General features: G+C 40.5%; 1 protein-coding gene across 2 annotated transcripts in view; it reads left to right on the top strand.

The window, feature by feature from the left end:
* Positions 1–14,460, top strand: part of Magt1 (magnesium transporter 1) — a 42,253-nt gene that overhangs the window by 18,891 nt on the left and 8,902 nt on the right. For both annotated transcript variants that reach the window (XM_028886389.2, XM_037198827.1), the window contains exons 3-8: positions 1,732–1,849; positions 3,534–3,674; positions 4,156–4,296; positions 7,804–7,893; positions 8,691–8,754; positions 10,827–10,901. In XM_028886389.2, coding sequence (XP_028742222.1) covers positions 1,732–1,849; positions 3,534–3,674; positions 4,156–4,296; positions 7,804–7,893; positions 8,691–8,754; positions 10,827–10,901 — 629 coding nt within the window. The remainder of the gene's footprint in view (positions 1–1,731; positions 1,850–3,533; positions 3,675–4,155; positions 4,297–7,803; positions 7,894–8,690; positions 8,755–10,826; positions 10,902–14,460) is intronic.

Raw genomic sequence — 14,460 nt, 5'->3', positions numbered from 1 at the left:
GACAGGCTGTTAGATCTTCTTTGCCTGGTGATTTAGGGTCTCAAAATTGTGACAGTTTGGGGTATAGATCAGTGTTAGATTCCTGCCTAGAATGTGTGGGACCCTGGATTCCATCCTCAGCACCAAAACCAAAAAAATCTGTGGACACTGTGTATGGTCATATATGCCCATAATCCCTCCTGCTGAGCTATCTGAAACAGAAGGAGCATTTGAGAGCAGTAGTGTGAGTCTAGGCTGAGCAACTTAGCAAGACCCTGTTTGCAAAACAAAAAACAAAAGTGAAAGCAGCACATTGGCTGGAGAGAGAACGCAGCTGGTAGAGCCCATGATTGCTCTTGCGGAGGACCCAATTTCAGTCCCAGGAACCCATGTTGTGCAGCTCACAGCCTACCTGTAACTCCAGTTTCAGGTGGATCTGATGCCTCTGGCCTCAGTGGGCACTGGCACCCCCACACAGACACATACATATAAATGAATCCTTTAGTTCCAGGACAGCCAGAGCTATACAAAAAAACCCTGTCTCAAGGGGAAAAAGCACTAAAGGGGAAAGCCCCCACAACTTATAGAGGATATTAGCTGGGTTTGTTTTTTCAGTGACTACCAAAAATGTTTTGCAGCCTGGCTGTAGTGGTGAATGCCTTTAATCCCAGCACTCGGGAGACAGAAACGGGCAGATCTCTGTAAATTCAAGGCCAGCCTGGTCTACAGAATAAGTTCCAGAATAACCAGGACTACATAGTAAGACCCCTTCTTGAAAAGAATTTTTTTAGATGTATTTATGTATACTATGTTCTGCCTGCATATATGGCTGCATGCCAGAAGAGGGCGCCAGTTCTCATTACAGATGGTTGGGAGCCACCATGTGGTTGCTGGGACTTTAACTCAGAACCTCTGTTAAAAAGAAATTTTTAAAAAATTGTTTTGGGGGCTGGAGAGATGGCTTAGTAGTTCAATTCCCAGCACCACATGGCAGCTCACAACTGTCTGTAACTCCAGTTCCAAAGGGATCTAATACCCTCACACAGAATATATACAGGCAAAACACCAGTGCACATTAAATAAACAAATGAACCTAAAAAAAAGAAAACATTATTTTGGGATTCAAAAATAAACCATATAATGGTATATAGCATGAAATGTAATTACTAATTTCTAATGAGATCTCCAACACTTAGATATAAGGCTCCTTTTATACGTAGACAAAGTGTTTTCTAACCTTATCAACTATACCTGACTTACTTGCCAATAACGTTTTTTTTCCGAGACAGGGTTTCTAACTGTGTAACAGCCCTGGGTGTCCTGGATCTCAATCTGTAGATCGGGCTGGCCTTGAACTCAGAGATCTGCTTGCCTCTGCCTCTGAGTTCTGGGATTAAAGGCATGCACTGCCACTGCCACCGCCACCGCCACCACCACCACCTGGCTTGCCAATAATTTTTAATACTTCTTTCACTAAAAATTGCCATTATGCTTGGCAGTTGTGGTACATGCCTTTAATCCCAGGACTCAGGAGGCAGAGGCAGGTGAATTTCTGAGTTCGAGGCCAGCCTGGTCTATAGAGTGAGTTCCAGTACAGCAAGGACTACACAGAGAAACCCTGTCTTGAAAAAAACAACAAAAATTGCTATTACTTAATTAGGTTTTGTTTTACTGCTGATAAGCTGGGTTGATTTTTAAATTGTTTCATATATTTTTTTTTGTTTTATTCCCCACCAATCTGATTCCATTCAGGCAAGCTGATGAAGAATTCCAGATTCTGGCAAACTCTTGGCGATATTCCAGTGCATTTACCAACAGGATATTTTTTGCCATGGTGGATTTTGATGAAGGTTCTGATGTATTTCAAATGGTAAGATGTTTGGTTTCTTCTTTTGTACAGGAATAAAGTATGGATAAAGCAAACAACCATTTTGGTGATTACAAGAAGTTAAACAGCAGGGCTGGAGGGATGGTTACTTAGTTAAGAGCACTTGTTCCTCTTGCAGAAGACCTGGGTTTGGTTGCCAGAACCTACATGGCAGTTCAAATCCATCCATAACTCCAGTTCCAGCAGATCTGATAACCTTCTATCTTCTACGGGCACCAGGCATACATGTGGTACACATTCATACATGCAAGCAAAACACTAATACACATAGAATAAATAAATTTAAAAATATTGTTAGGTTAAATAGGAATGCTTTAATATAAAAGGAAGAGTAGTTAGTGAACTAAAAGCAAAATTTGACTAATCAAAAGTAGTAACCAATGCCAACCTACTAAGTAAAATGGGCAGTAAGCAACATCCACACACTTTTAAGTTTGTTGTTGTGTGGCATGGTCTGTGTAACATAGGCTGGATACAAACTTCCAATCCTTCCTCCTCCATCTCCCAAGTGTTGGGACTGTAGGTGTTCATTACCCTACCTAACAACTTACACACATACACACTCAAACACACAAATTGTGTGTGTGTGTGTGTGTGTGTGTGTGTGTGTGTGTGTGTGTGTGTGTGTAAAGCAGAGAGGAATTTGTTCAATGTGGGAAGAACAGATAATTAGTGACACCCACTACTGGTACTAGTTTAAACAGAAGAATTGGTGCACAGGGAAAGAAGTGTATGTAATTAAACAGCCAGGTCAAGGTGTCATCTGATCATTGTCTCAGTTCTGGTTCATCAAGATGGTCAATCCAAGATCATCTCTGCCACAGAATGCAGCCTTGTAAGATAATTACCTTATTTGGCAGAAGGGTGTTGTTTCCTTCAAGGATTTGTTTTTCAGGGAATTCCACTTATACATATTTTTATTGTAAACATATAAAGAATAAGCCAGAGACAGTAACTTGTGTCTATACTCCTAGCAGTTGGGAGGTGGCTGTCCTGGAACTTGCTATGTAAACCAGACTGATCTTCAAACTCACAAAGATCTACCTGCCTCTGTCTCCCCAGTGCTGGGGTTACAGGTGTGTGACCCCATGTCTGGTGTTTTATTTCAAGACAGGGTCTAAGTTGTTCAAGCTTGTCTTGAACTCAGTTTATTGCTCAAACAGTCCTTAACCTGAACTCTTCCCATTTTAGTAACATGAGGTTGTTATAGCTATATAAATAATTTTAGGTGTCATGAATGCATACTTAATTTTTTAATAGGATTTCTGCACAATCTAAAATAACTGGTATGGGAAATTTCCTATTCAAGTTGAGAAAATTGTATATTACCTAGAAATTTCTATGTGGATAATAAAGTGTAATTGTTACAGTCACAGGTAGCCTTGTGTTTGAAAGCCTGCTCCACAACTCCCCTTAAGACAAATTTCAACTATATGATCATGATCTTCATATATGTGAAAATCCGAAATTTCTACAAGGCATAGTGGTACATGTTTTTAATCCTAGCACTCAGGAAGCAGAGACAGGAGGATTATTGCAAGTTCAAGGCCAGCCTGTATGACACAGCAAAACCCTGTCTGAAAAAAGTTCTAAATTTTAAATTTATTATTTGCCATCAAGATTATTTTCTTGGTAACTTATGTTTCCATGGCTACTCTTTATTCAGCTAAACATGAATTCTGCTCCAACTTTCATCAACTTTCCTCCAAAAGGAAAACCCAAAAGGGCTGATACGTATGAGTTGCAGGTGCGAGGGTTTTCAGCTGAGCAGATTGCCCGGTGGATTGCTGACAGAACGGATGTCAATGTAAGTTTCTCTCCTTTACAAAAAGTGTTTTTTTTTTTTTTTTTTTTTTTTTTTTTTTTACTGTCTTTGAATCTAAACGGGATCATAGCTGGTTTTGTCTTCATGTTACTGAGATGGAATAATTTGACGGTTCTTTCATAAGTCGGATTTGACAGCATCGTCTTGATAAAGAGTAAAATTATAAAATACCTTGTCTTAACCTGTTGAGTTCAGACTAGAAACCATTTTCCTGACCTTAAGTGTGTGTTGGCAAACATTTCTTATTCTAAAAGGTATTGTGTCTTGATTAACCGAAATAATACTATGCCTATAACATGTTGTTTCTAGGATATAGTTTAGACTGTTTGATTGGAGTAAAATGGTAAAAAAAAAAAAATAGTATTTTTACCTGAAAATACATTTTTGAGTGCTTTCATTTCATTATTATTAATATAAAATAAATTTTATATTTTAGAATGTTTTTCTCTCTCCTTTCCATTAGATTAGAGTAATTAGACCTCCAAATTATGCTGGACCCCTAATGCTGGGATTGCTTCTGGCTGTTATTGGTGGACTTGTGTATCTGAGAAGAAGCAATATGGAATTCCTCTTTAATAAAACTGGATGGGCTTTTGCAGCTTTGGTAAGTGAACTGAAGAAGAAAAATTGATTGAAAAAGAACCTAATCTGTATTCTTTACCTTTTTCTTTTTCTTTCTTTCTTTATTTTATTTTGTGTGTAGGCCACAGATTGACATTGGGTATCTTCCTCAGTCCCTTCTTCAACTTACTTTTTTTTTGAGATAGGGGTCTCTGTGAACCCAGAGTTCACCAGTGATCCCCAGAGATCCTCCTGTCCCCATATCCCTAATGCTGAGTTACAAGCACATATACTGCAACCAGAACTTTTTCTTGGGTTCTATTAGCTTTCATCTATGTGAAAAATAGCTTTTTTGTAGTGTGTGTGTGTGTGTGTGTGTGTGTGTGTGTATAAATATGTTTGTGTCCATATGTTTGTGTACATACATACAACTGCACATGCATAGGCCAGAGGAGGATGACCAGAGTCATTCTCTATTGTTCTCTGCCTTTTTTAAAATCCTCCTGAGACAGGGTTTCTCTATGTATCCCTGGCTGTCGTGGAACTCACTCTGTACACCAGGCTGGCCTATTTTGGCTTTTTTGGGGGCCCTTCATCCAACTCTCAAATCACACACACGGAGAGACTTACGATTACTTATAAATACCCAGCCTTGTCTTGGCTTGTTGCTGTCTAGTTTTCTTAACTTTAAATTAGCCCATCTACCTTTTACTTCTGGCCTTTTCCCATTCTCTTACTTCTGCAAATCTTGCTCTTACTCCATTGAAGTAGCTGGGTGGCTGGCTACTTCTTTTCTTTTCCCTCTATTTATTCTCTCTGCCTGCGAGCCCCACCTATCTGTTCTCCTGCCTTGCTAGTAACCATTCAGCTCTTCATTAAACCATCAGGTGTTTAGACGGATAAAGTAACACAACTTCATGCAACAAATGTAACATATACAAAAGTAACACACCTTAAAATAATATTCTGGGCTGGAGATACGGCTCAGTGGTTAAGAGCACCGACTGCTCTTTCAGAGGTCCACAGCCACTTGTAATGAGATCTTGTGCCCTCTTCTGGCCTGCAGGGACATATGCAGGCAGAATACTATATACATAATAAATAAATAAATCTTAAAAAATCATTCATTAATCAAGAAAATGCCCTATAGATTTTGAAAAAAAGAAAGAAAAAAATAATATTCTACAACAGGCCTAGAACTCACAGAGATCCGCCCGCCTCTGCCTCTCGAGTCCTGAGATTAAAGGCATGTGCTGCCGCCACCACCACCACCACCACCACCACCTGACTCCACCTTATTTTTCTAGACTGGATCTTGCACTGAACCTGAAGCTCCCCATTTGGGCTAGGCCAGCTGGCCAAAAAGCTCTCAGGATCTGCCTGTCTCTGTTTCTCAACACAAGGACTCCAGGATGTACAGCCATGGCTGGCTTTGGGAGCTGGGGATTTAGACTCAGGTCCTCTTGTTTTCACAGCAAGCAATTTCCCCACTGAGCTGTCTCCTCAGCCCCATTTTTGTTTTGGTGAATGTGCATGTTGGTGCTTGTTTGTGTAGGTGTGTGTGGAGGCCAGAGGTGAACCCCAGGTGTTATTCCTCAGGATCCATCTACCTTGGGGGTTGTTGTTGTTTTCAGAAGGTGTCTCACTGATTTGAGCAAGATTGGCTGGAGGCCAGAAGAAGGCACAGGATCCCTTGAAGTAATAGTTTGTTGTGAACCACCTGGTGGGGGTTCTGGGAACCAAACTCCACTGCTTTGCAAGAGAAGCAAATGCTCTTAACTGCTGAGCCATCTCTCCAGCCACATGCCCTCAGCTTTTTTATTTGGATTCTGGAAATTGAACTTAGGTCATTGTTTTGATTGCTTTTCTGTTGCACCTAACCAGGGCAACTTTATAAAAGAAAGCAGGGAGCTGGGTGGCAATGGTGCATGCCCTTTAACCCAGCACTCAGGAGGCAGAGCCAAGCAGATCTCTGTGAATTCGAGGCCAGCCTGGTCTACAGAGCGAGATCCAGGACAGGTACCAAAACTACACAGAGAAACCCTGTCTCGGGGGAAAAAAAGTTAAAAAAAAAAAAAGAAAGAAAGAAAAGAAAGCAGGGCTACAGTTCATGATGGTAGAGTGAAGGAACAGCTGAGAGCCCACATCTCATCCACAATCAGGAGGCATAAAGTACACTGGGAATGACACAGCTCTTTTAAACTTCAAAGCTCACCCTCCTCCAAAAAGGCCACACCTCCAAATCCTTCCCCGACAGTTCTATCTACTGGATACCAAGCATTCAAACATAAGAGTTTATGGGTCTGTTTTAGTCAGTGTTCTATTGCTGTGAAGCAGTAGACCACAGCAACTCTTACAATGAAAAGCATTGAATTGGGGCTTGCTTGCAGTTCAGAGGTTCCATCCATTATGAACATGGTGAGAAGCATGGCAGCACACAGGCAGACATAGTGCTGGAGGGAGCTGAGAGTTCTACATCTGAATCAGCAGGCAGCAGGAAGAGAGAGAGCCTGGCTTGGGCTTCTGAAACCTCAAAGCCTACCCCAAGTGACACTTCTTCCAACAAGGCCACACTGATCCCAATAAGGCCACATGTCTGAATCCCTTCAAATAGTGACGCTCTCTGTAGCTGGAAGATTTCCTGTGTCCTGTCTTGACAAATTTCTCCCACTTGTGTCCCCCAAGTAAACACACAGAGGTTTATATTAATTATAACTGCATGGCCATGGATAAAGCCTTTTGCTAGCTAACTCTATATCTTAAATTAGCCCATAACTATTAATCTATGTATCCCCACATGTTCCATGGCTTTACCTGTGTCCCATTACATGCTGCTCTTTGGGTGGCAGGATGGCATCTCTCTCTGCCTTCTTCCTGTCTCTCTCTTTGAATCTCCCACCTGCCTCTAAGCTGCCTTCCCATAGACGAAACAGCTTTATTTATCAACCAATCAGAGAACACATGTTTGCAGCATACAGAAAGACATTTCATCCCCATCAACTCCCTATGAGCCTATGGGGGCCATTTTCATTGAAACCATCACAGGGGTTCATTCTCATTCAAAACTACCACATTCCACTCTCAGACCCCCCCATAGACTTATGGCCATATCATAATACAAAATGCATTTAGTACAAATTCAAAAGTTCCCATGTTTATTTATCACCCTCCAATATGTGGTACCCTGGAGATGAAATACATTTTCAGGCATTTGTGGCAAATACCTTTATATGCAAAGCCGTCTCTCTGGTTCTAAAATTTTGTATATTGTTGCTGGGTAGTGGTGGCCCACACCTTTAATCCCAGCACTCGGGAGGCAGAGCCCGGTAGAGCTCTGTGAGTTCGAGGCCAGCCTGGGCTACAGGGTGAGTTCCAGGACAGGCACCAAAACTACACATAGAAACCCTGTCTCAAAAAAAAAGAAAGAAAGAAAGAATTTATTTGAAAAGTAAAAATATCTTACGTTTCCTAAATGGATAAGCATTTTCATGTACCTACTTATCTAGTCAATTGGGCTAGCTGGACCATAAATATTCCATTTTTTTCCTAGTGTTTTGTACTTGCTATGACATCTGGTCAAATGTGGAACCATATAAGAGGACCACCATATGCTCATAAGAATCCCCATACAGGACATGTGGTAAGAGAAGTTGGGAATTTCTTTGTATTTTATACCAAAGTTAATGTAATTATGTTTACCCTGTGAGGCCAGAGCCAGCATATACAGGAACTAGATAGAGTTTTGATTCTTTAGTCTCTGTTAAGGAACTCCAGTTACAATTAGAGCACACAGTACTCCAAAGTGGGATGTTTTTTATTCCATTTGTTGAGTTCTTTGAATAGGATGGCTAAGAAAGAAAGTCAGTCTCAAACTAAATACAAGAATTAATCAAGTATTATGAGCATCTATTATTTTTATCAGATTTGGTGATTGATTGGAAAAATGTGGTCCCTGTTGTTATGTTTACATTGTTTTACCTCATAGTTTTATGCTCTTAAACATTAACTTTAAATTTGTGTCAATAAACCAAATCCAGCCAGGCAGTGGTGGCACACACCTTTAATCTCAGCACTCAGGGATGCAGAGGCAGGTGGATCTCTGTGAGTTTGAGGCTAGCCTGGTCTACAGAGTGAGATCCAGGACAGGCACCAAAACAACACAGAGAAAACCTGTCTCAAAATACCAAAACAAACAAAAAAACAACACTGTTTTTCTCATATATTTTTGTTATTAATTTTTATACATAGTATGAATACAATGAAAGAAGTAAATAAATAATATAGAAATAGCTTTCAATAGCCTAACAAAGTATGGTACATGCTTATATACAGCAAGTGAATTGATAATTTTATAAGGTTTGACATATCATATTTTAGAGTTAGGACACTACAATTCAATGTATAATTTAAAGATTCCATTTTGTCTTCCTCTCCCAGAACTATATCCATGGAAGCAGCCAGGCCCAGTTTGTAGCTGAAACTCACATTGTTCTTCTGTTCAGTATCCTTTTACGATAAGTCTTTAGTGGTGGATTTTAATTTGCCTATTTTCTTACAATCTTATGCTCTCTGTACAGATTTGGTTGGAGCTGCTGTCCTAGTGTAGGCATAAGACCCTTTGGAAATTCTATTGCTTATGTCTTCCTTCTTGACCCAGTAAGTTATAGACTAAGGAGAGGCAAATCTTCAGTCTGACAAGCCAGGTTGATTAGCTCATTGATGTATGGATGTAGAAGAAAGATGAGGCTTAGGTAATATTTAAAATGAAACATTAAGCCGGGTGTGGTAGTGCATACCTTTAATCTCAGCACTTGGGAGGCAGAGGCAGGAGGATCTCTGTGAGTTTGAGACCAGCCTGGTCTACAGAGAGAGTTCAAGGGCACCCAGAGCTGTTACACAGAGAAACCCTGTCTCAAAGAAATAAGAAATATCAAAAATAAATATAATGAAACATTATTTTAATAGGCTAAAGGCATAATTGGGGCTGAGATATACTTCAATGGTTTAGCACTTACCTGGCATGTATAAGACCCTGAGTTCAATTCCTGGCATCCTTCAGAGAAAACCTAGATATAAAGAGCCACAGTAAGAAAAGGAAAAATACTGGAGAAGAGACATGGCTGAGTAACTTAACTCGAAAACAAAAACAAACCCAGCAGTGGGCTGGAGAGAAGGCCCAAGCGGTAAAGAGCTTGCCTACTGCCCACCCTGACAACCTGAGTTGGTTCTCCAGGACCAACATGGTGGAGGAAAGATCCAGTTTCTGCCAGTTGTCTTCTAACTTCTACACATCTGCTGTGACACAAGTACACCTGTGTCACACACGCCCATATATACAGCAATCAATTAATTATCAACATGGAAAATGGACAGGCTCCTCACAAGAGGCTACTTAAGAGAAAGCAAAAGATGGTAGAGCTGAATATTGTCGGGTATAGGGCCTCATCAGAACACCTGTTTCTCTCTTGGCACTTTAAGTATACCCGCATGCAGCAGCACACAATGGGCATCATGCCCATAATTAACTTAGGAATGTAAAGTACAGGTGATGTTCTCTGTTCTCCTTGAACATACTGGTTTTGTTTTAAACATTGATACTGCTTATTTTATTATTCAACTATGTGATGTGCTTACTGTTTGTAGTAGTATTTCCATTTTGATTAATACAGCTACTGTTACTAAAATGATTAAGTATAAGGTCATGCCACATGAGGAATTTTCCCTTTTCATTAGAATAAGACATAATTGCCTAGCTGAGTCATAATTTGTACTCTGAATATTAATTGTTGAAAATCTGAGAGGTTTTTGAGATTATTTTCCATTAAAAGTGAATTGCTATTGTCTTAAATGGTGTGGATTTCAAGTATGTCCTTTTCAGAGATGATAAAGTGCTAACAGTGACTACTTAGTATTTGTGTGTGAAGGTGGAAAATTGCTGTGTTCAGGCAGTTTATTTCACGGTATGATATCCCAAAAGCTCATTTTATACTTTTTTTTTTAAATGTATGAGTGTTCTGTCTGCATGTATGCCTGCATGCCAGAAGAGGGCATCAGATCCCATTATAAACAGTTGTGAGTCAGCATGTGGTTGCTGGGAATTGAACTCAGGACCTCTGGAAGAACAGCAAGTGCTCTTAGCCACTGAGCCATCTCGCCAGCTCCAAAAGCTCATTTTATATATAGGTGGGATTTGTGTTTTCTTGTTGTTGTTGCTGTTTTTCTTTTGTTTTGCTTTTTTGAGACAGGGTTTCTCTGTGTAGTTTTGGTGCTGTCCTGGATCTCGCTCTGTAGACCAGGCTGGCCTCCAACTCACAGAGATCCACCTGGCTCTGCCTCCCAAGTGCTGAGATTTAAAGGCATGCGCCACCACCACCTGGCTCAACCTTACTTTTTAATTAAATCTTTATAGTAAATAATATTGTATAATATAAGAGTATTAGTTTTGGTTACTGTTTTAAAATTAATACTTGAAGGTTTATATATTCATCTTAATTTTCTTCATGAGAAACTGGGAATAGGAAAGTGGAATGTCTTTTGTGGCTACGTGAATTCTCCTTAACCAGTTTTTCTAAGATGGTGGAGTTACCTTAGGCATGGTGCTTTTATGTGAAGCTGCTACCTCTGACTTGGACATTGGGAAGCGAAGGAGTAAGTCCCAGGGCACAGTGTTCCAATTCTGCCTTTAATGTAGGAAAAAACAACCCTCTGTAGTTAATTTTCCCTTTATAGAAAATATGAAAAAGAAACTGAAACTTCTAAGAAGTGTTCTATATTATTCCACCAAAAACAACTAATAATTTTAATATAATCTATTTCTTTCCACTTTTTTTGGTTAATTTTTTTGTTTGTTTTGAGATAAGCTCTGCTATGTGGCCAAGCTGACCTTGACCTTGCAATCCTCCTGCTTCAGCCTCCTTCATGTTCATCATCTCTTTCCACTCATAAGAACACCTTGTAGCCAGGTAGTGGTGATGCACACTTTTAATTCCAGCACTTGGGAGGCAAAGGCAGCGAATCTCTTGAGTTCGAGGCCAGCCTAGTCTGCAGAGCAAGTTTCAGGATAGCCAGGGGTACACAGAGAAACCTTGTCTCGAAAAACCAAAACCAAAACAAAGCAAAAAACACAAGAACATCTTGATTTTTTTGAGACAGGGCCTCATAGAGCCTAGATCAGTTTCAAACTGGCTAACCTTGAATTTCTGATCCTATTTCCACCTTCCAAGTATTAGGATTAAAGATAATGCCATTGTGTCTGATTATATGCTTTGGTGGGGACTGAACCCAGGGATTGGTATGTGCTAGGCAAGTACTTTACCAACTAAGCCACTTCTCCAGCCCTGTCTGTAAAAAAAAATTTTAAAAACTGTGTATGTAGGAACCAGACTTGATGGTACTGGCCCATAATTCCATACATTCAGGAGTGTGAGGTAGGAGGATCACAAGTTCAAGGCCTAACTGCTCTATAAAATGAGATGGAAGCCAGACTACAAGACTCTGTCTCAGAATAAAATAGTCAAAAGATGACTGGTCATATAACTGTGGTAGAGTACTTGCCTAGCATGTACTAGGCTCTAGATTCAATCCCCAATATCCAAAACAAAACAACAAAAAAAAAACTGGGCGGGCCTGGGGATCTAGCTTTGTGGTGGGGTGCTTGTCCTACACAGACAAGGTCACCAACAGTACAAAAGGAGTGTGTGTGTGTGTGTGTTTGAATCTTACACTCACTTTAAAAATTAAACCCTTGGCAGGCAGAAGTAAGATTGATGCAAGTTTGAGGCCACACTGGTGAACATAGCAAGTTCCAGGACAGACAGGAAAAAAAATTAGGTGGAGAGTGTCAGCACACACCTGTAATTCTAAAACTTGGACCCCTGGAAGCATCTACTTTTTATGCTTTAGAACATTCGCATATTGTTCAGTGGAGTGGTATAGTCTATAATCCCAGCATGCCAGACTGAGACAAGACGATTGCTGCCAGGTTAGGCTTTTCTTTAATAGGTAGCAAAACCCTGTCTCAAAAACAAAAAATATGTACAAGGTGACACACTTGTAATTCAAGCGCTTGGGAGGTGGAAGCAGAAGGAATAAGGAGTTCAAGGCCATCCTTTGCTACATGGTGCGTTTGAGGCCACCTCAGATTACATGAGACCCTCCATCAAACAAACAAATGTCCACACATTGAAAGATCCCTACAATGTAACTTCTAGTTAGCATAATCTCTGGAATTTTGTTAAAATATAAAAGTCATTCATATTTTTATTTTCATGTGGACCTAATATTTTATTTTCTGTAAAAAGATGAATATATTAGACTAATGATTTGACAGATACTTTTGCCAAGCATGGTGGTGCATACCTGTAATCCCAGTGCTCAGGAAACAGGTGCATCTATGTGAGTTTGAGGCCAGTTTGGTCTACAAAGCAACTTCCAGGCCATTCACTACTACATAGTGAGACCCTGTCTCAAAAAATTATAAAAATAAATCCTTCATGTTACAAGAAGAATATATATTTATTAACCATTTAATATATAATATGTCTTGATTTTTTAATTTTCTAGATTTAATTTTTAAAGTATTTTCATTTATTATTTATTTCTTATGTGTTTGTGTGTATACATACATGCATGTGAATGTGTGTGAGCGTGCTACAACATGCATGATGAAGTGAAAGGATAACTTGTAGGAATTCATCTTCTCCTGTTATGTGGGTCCTGGGGATCAAATTCAGTTAGTCAGGCTTGGCAGCAAGCACCTTTTTTTACTTTTCTTGATGGCCCAATTGTGATTTGTTTTTTGTTTTTAATTTTTTAATTTTTTGTTTTTAATACATCCCAGCTGTAGTTTCCCCTCCCTCCATTCCTCCTATTACCTCTCCCACCTCCCCTTTCCCCCATATCCACTCTCCTCTGTTTCCCTTCAGAAAAGAGCGAGCCTCCCAAGAATATACACCAAACACAGCAAGATACAATAAGAATAGGGCACAAACCCTCATATCAAGGCTGGATGAGACAACCCAGGAGGAGGAAAAAGTCCCAAGAGCAGGCAGAAGAGTCAGAGATACCCCAATCCCCACTGTAAGGAGTCCCACAAAAGCACCAAGCTAACAAACATAATATATATGCAGAGTGCCTAGTTCTGACCCATGCAGGCTCCCTGATTGCCACCTCAGTCTCTGGGCGCCCCTATGATTCCTGTGTAGTTGAAGTCTGTAGGCCGTGCTCTCCTGGTGTCCTTGACCCCTCTGGCTCCTACATTTCTTCCTCCCACTCTTCTTCAGGGTTTCCCTAGCTTGAAGAAGAGGGACCCAGGGGAGATCTCCAATTTGGGCTTACTCTCTGCCTGATGTTTGGCTGTGGATTTCTGCATCTGCTCCTATCAGCTGCCAGTGGTAGCCTCTTTGATGATGATTGAGCTAGGCACTGATAGATGAATATATAAGGATAGTGTTAGGAATCATTTTATTAATTTTTTCTAAAATAGATCTCTCAGCTATCCAGCTCTGGTTCCTGGTCATCCAGGTAGTAGGCATGGGCTCCATCTCAGGATGTGGACCTCAAATTAGACAAGTCACTGGTTGGCCACTCCCACAAGTTCTGTGCCTCCATTGCCTGAGTACGTCTTGCAGGTGGGATAGATTATAGGTAGGTTTTGTGGCTGGGTTATTGTCCCAGTCCCACCTCTGGAAGCCTTGCCTGGTTACAGGGGATGGCCAGATCAGGCTCTGAATCCTCCATTATTATAAGTCCTCCCTAAGGTCACTCTTATAGAATCCTTGAAGTTTCTCCTGGACTAGATTTACACACACACACACACACACACACACACACACACACACACACACACGCCCTCCTGTTCTAGTACTCTCTCCCTCCATCACCCCCCCCACATACACACCTGATCCCTCCTGTTTCCATCACCACCCACTCCCCGTCCACCCGATAATTCTATTTCCCCTTCCCAGAGACATCCATGCGTCTTTCTTTACAGCCCTACTTGTTACTTAGCATTTCTGAGTCTGTAGATTGAAGCATGATTATCATTTACTTAGCAGCTAGCACCCACTTAAAAGTGAGTACATACCATGCTTGTCTTTCAGGGTGTAGATTACCTCACTCAGGTAATTTTTTCTATTTTTTTGTTTGTTTTTTGAGACAAGGTTTCTCTATAGCTTTAGCTGTCCTGGAACTCACTCTATAGACCAGG

This window comes from Peromyscus leucopus, chromosome X (assembly GCF_004664715.2).
Source record: "Peromyscus leucopus breed LL Stock chromosome X, UCI_PerLeu_2.1, whole genome shotgun sequence".
NCBI classification, from domain to species: Eukaryota; Metazoa; Chordata; class Mammalia; order Rodentia; family Cricetidae; genus Peromyscus; species Peromyscus leucopus.
This window is presented reverse-complemented; position numbering and strand designations above follow the sequence as displayed.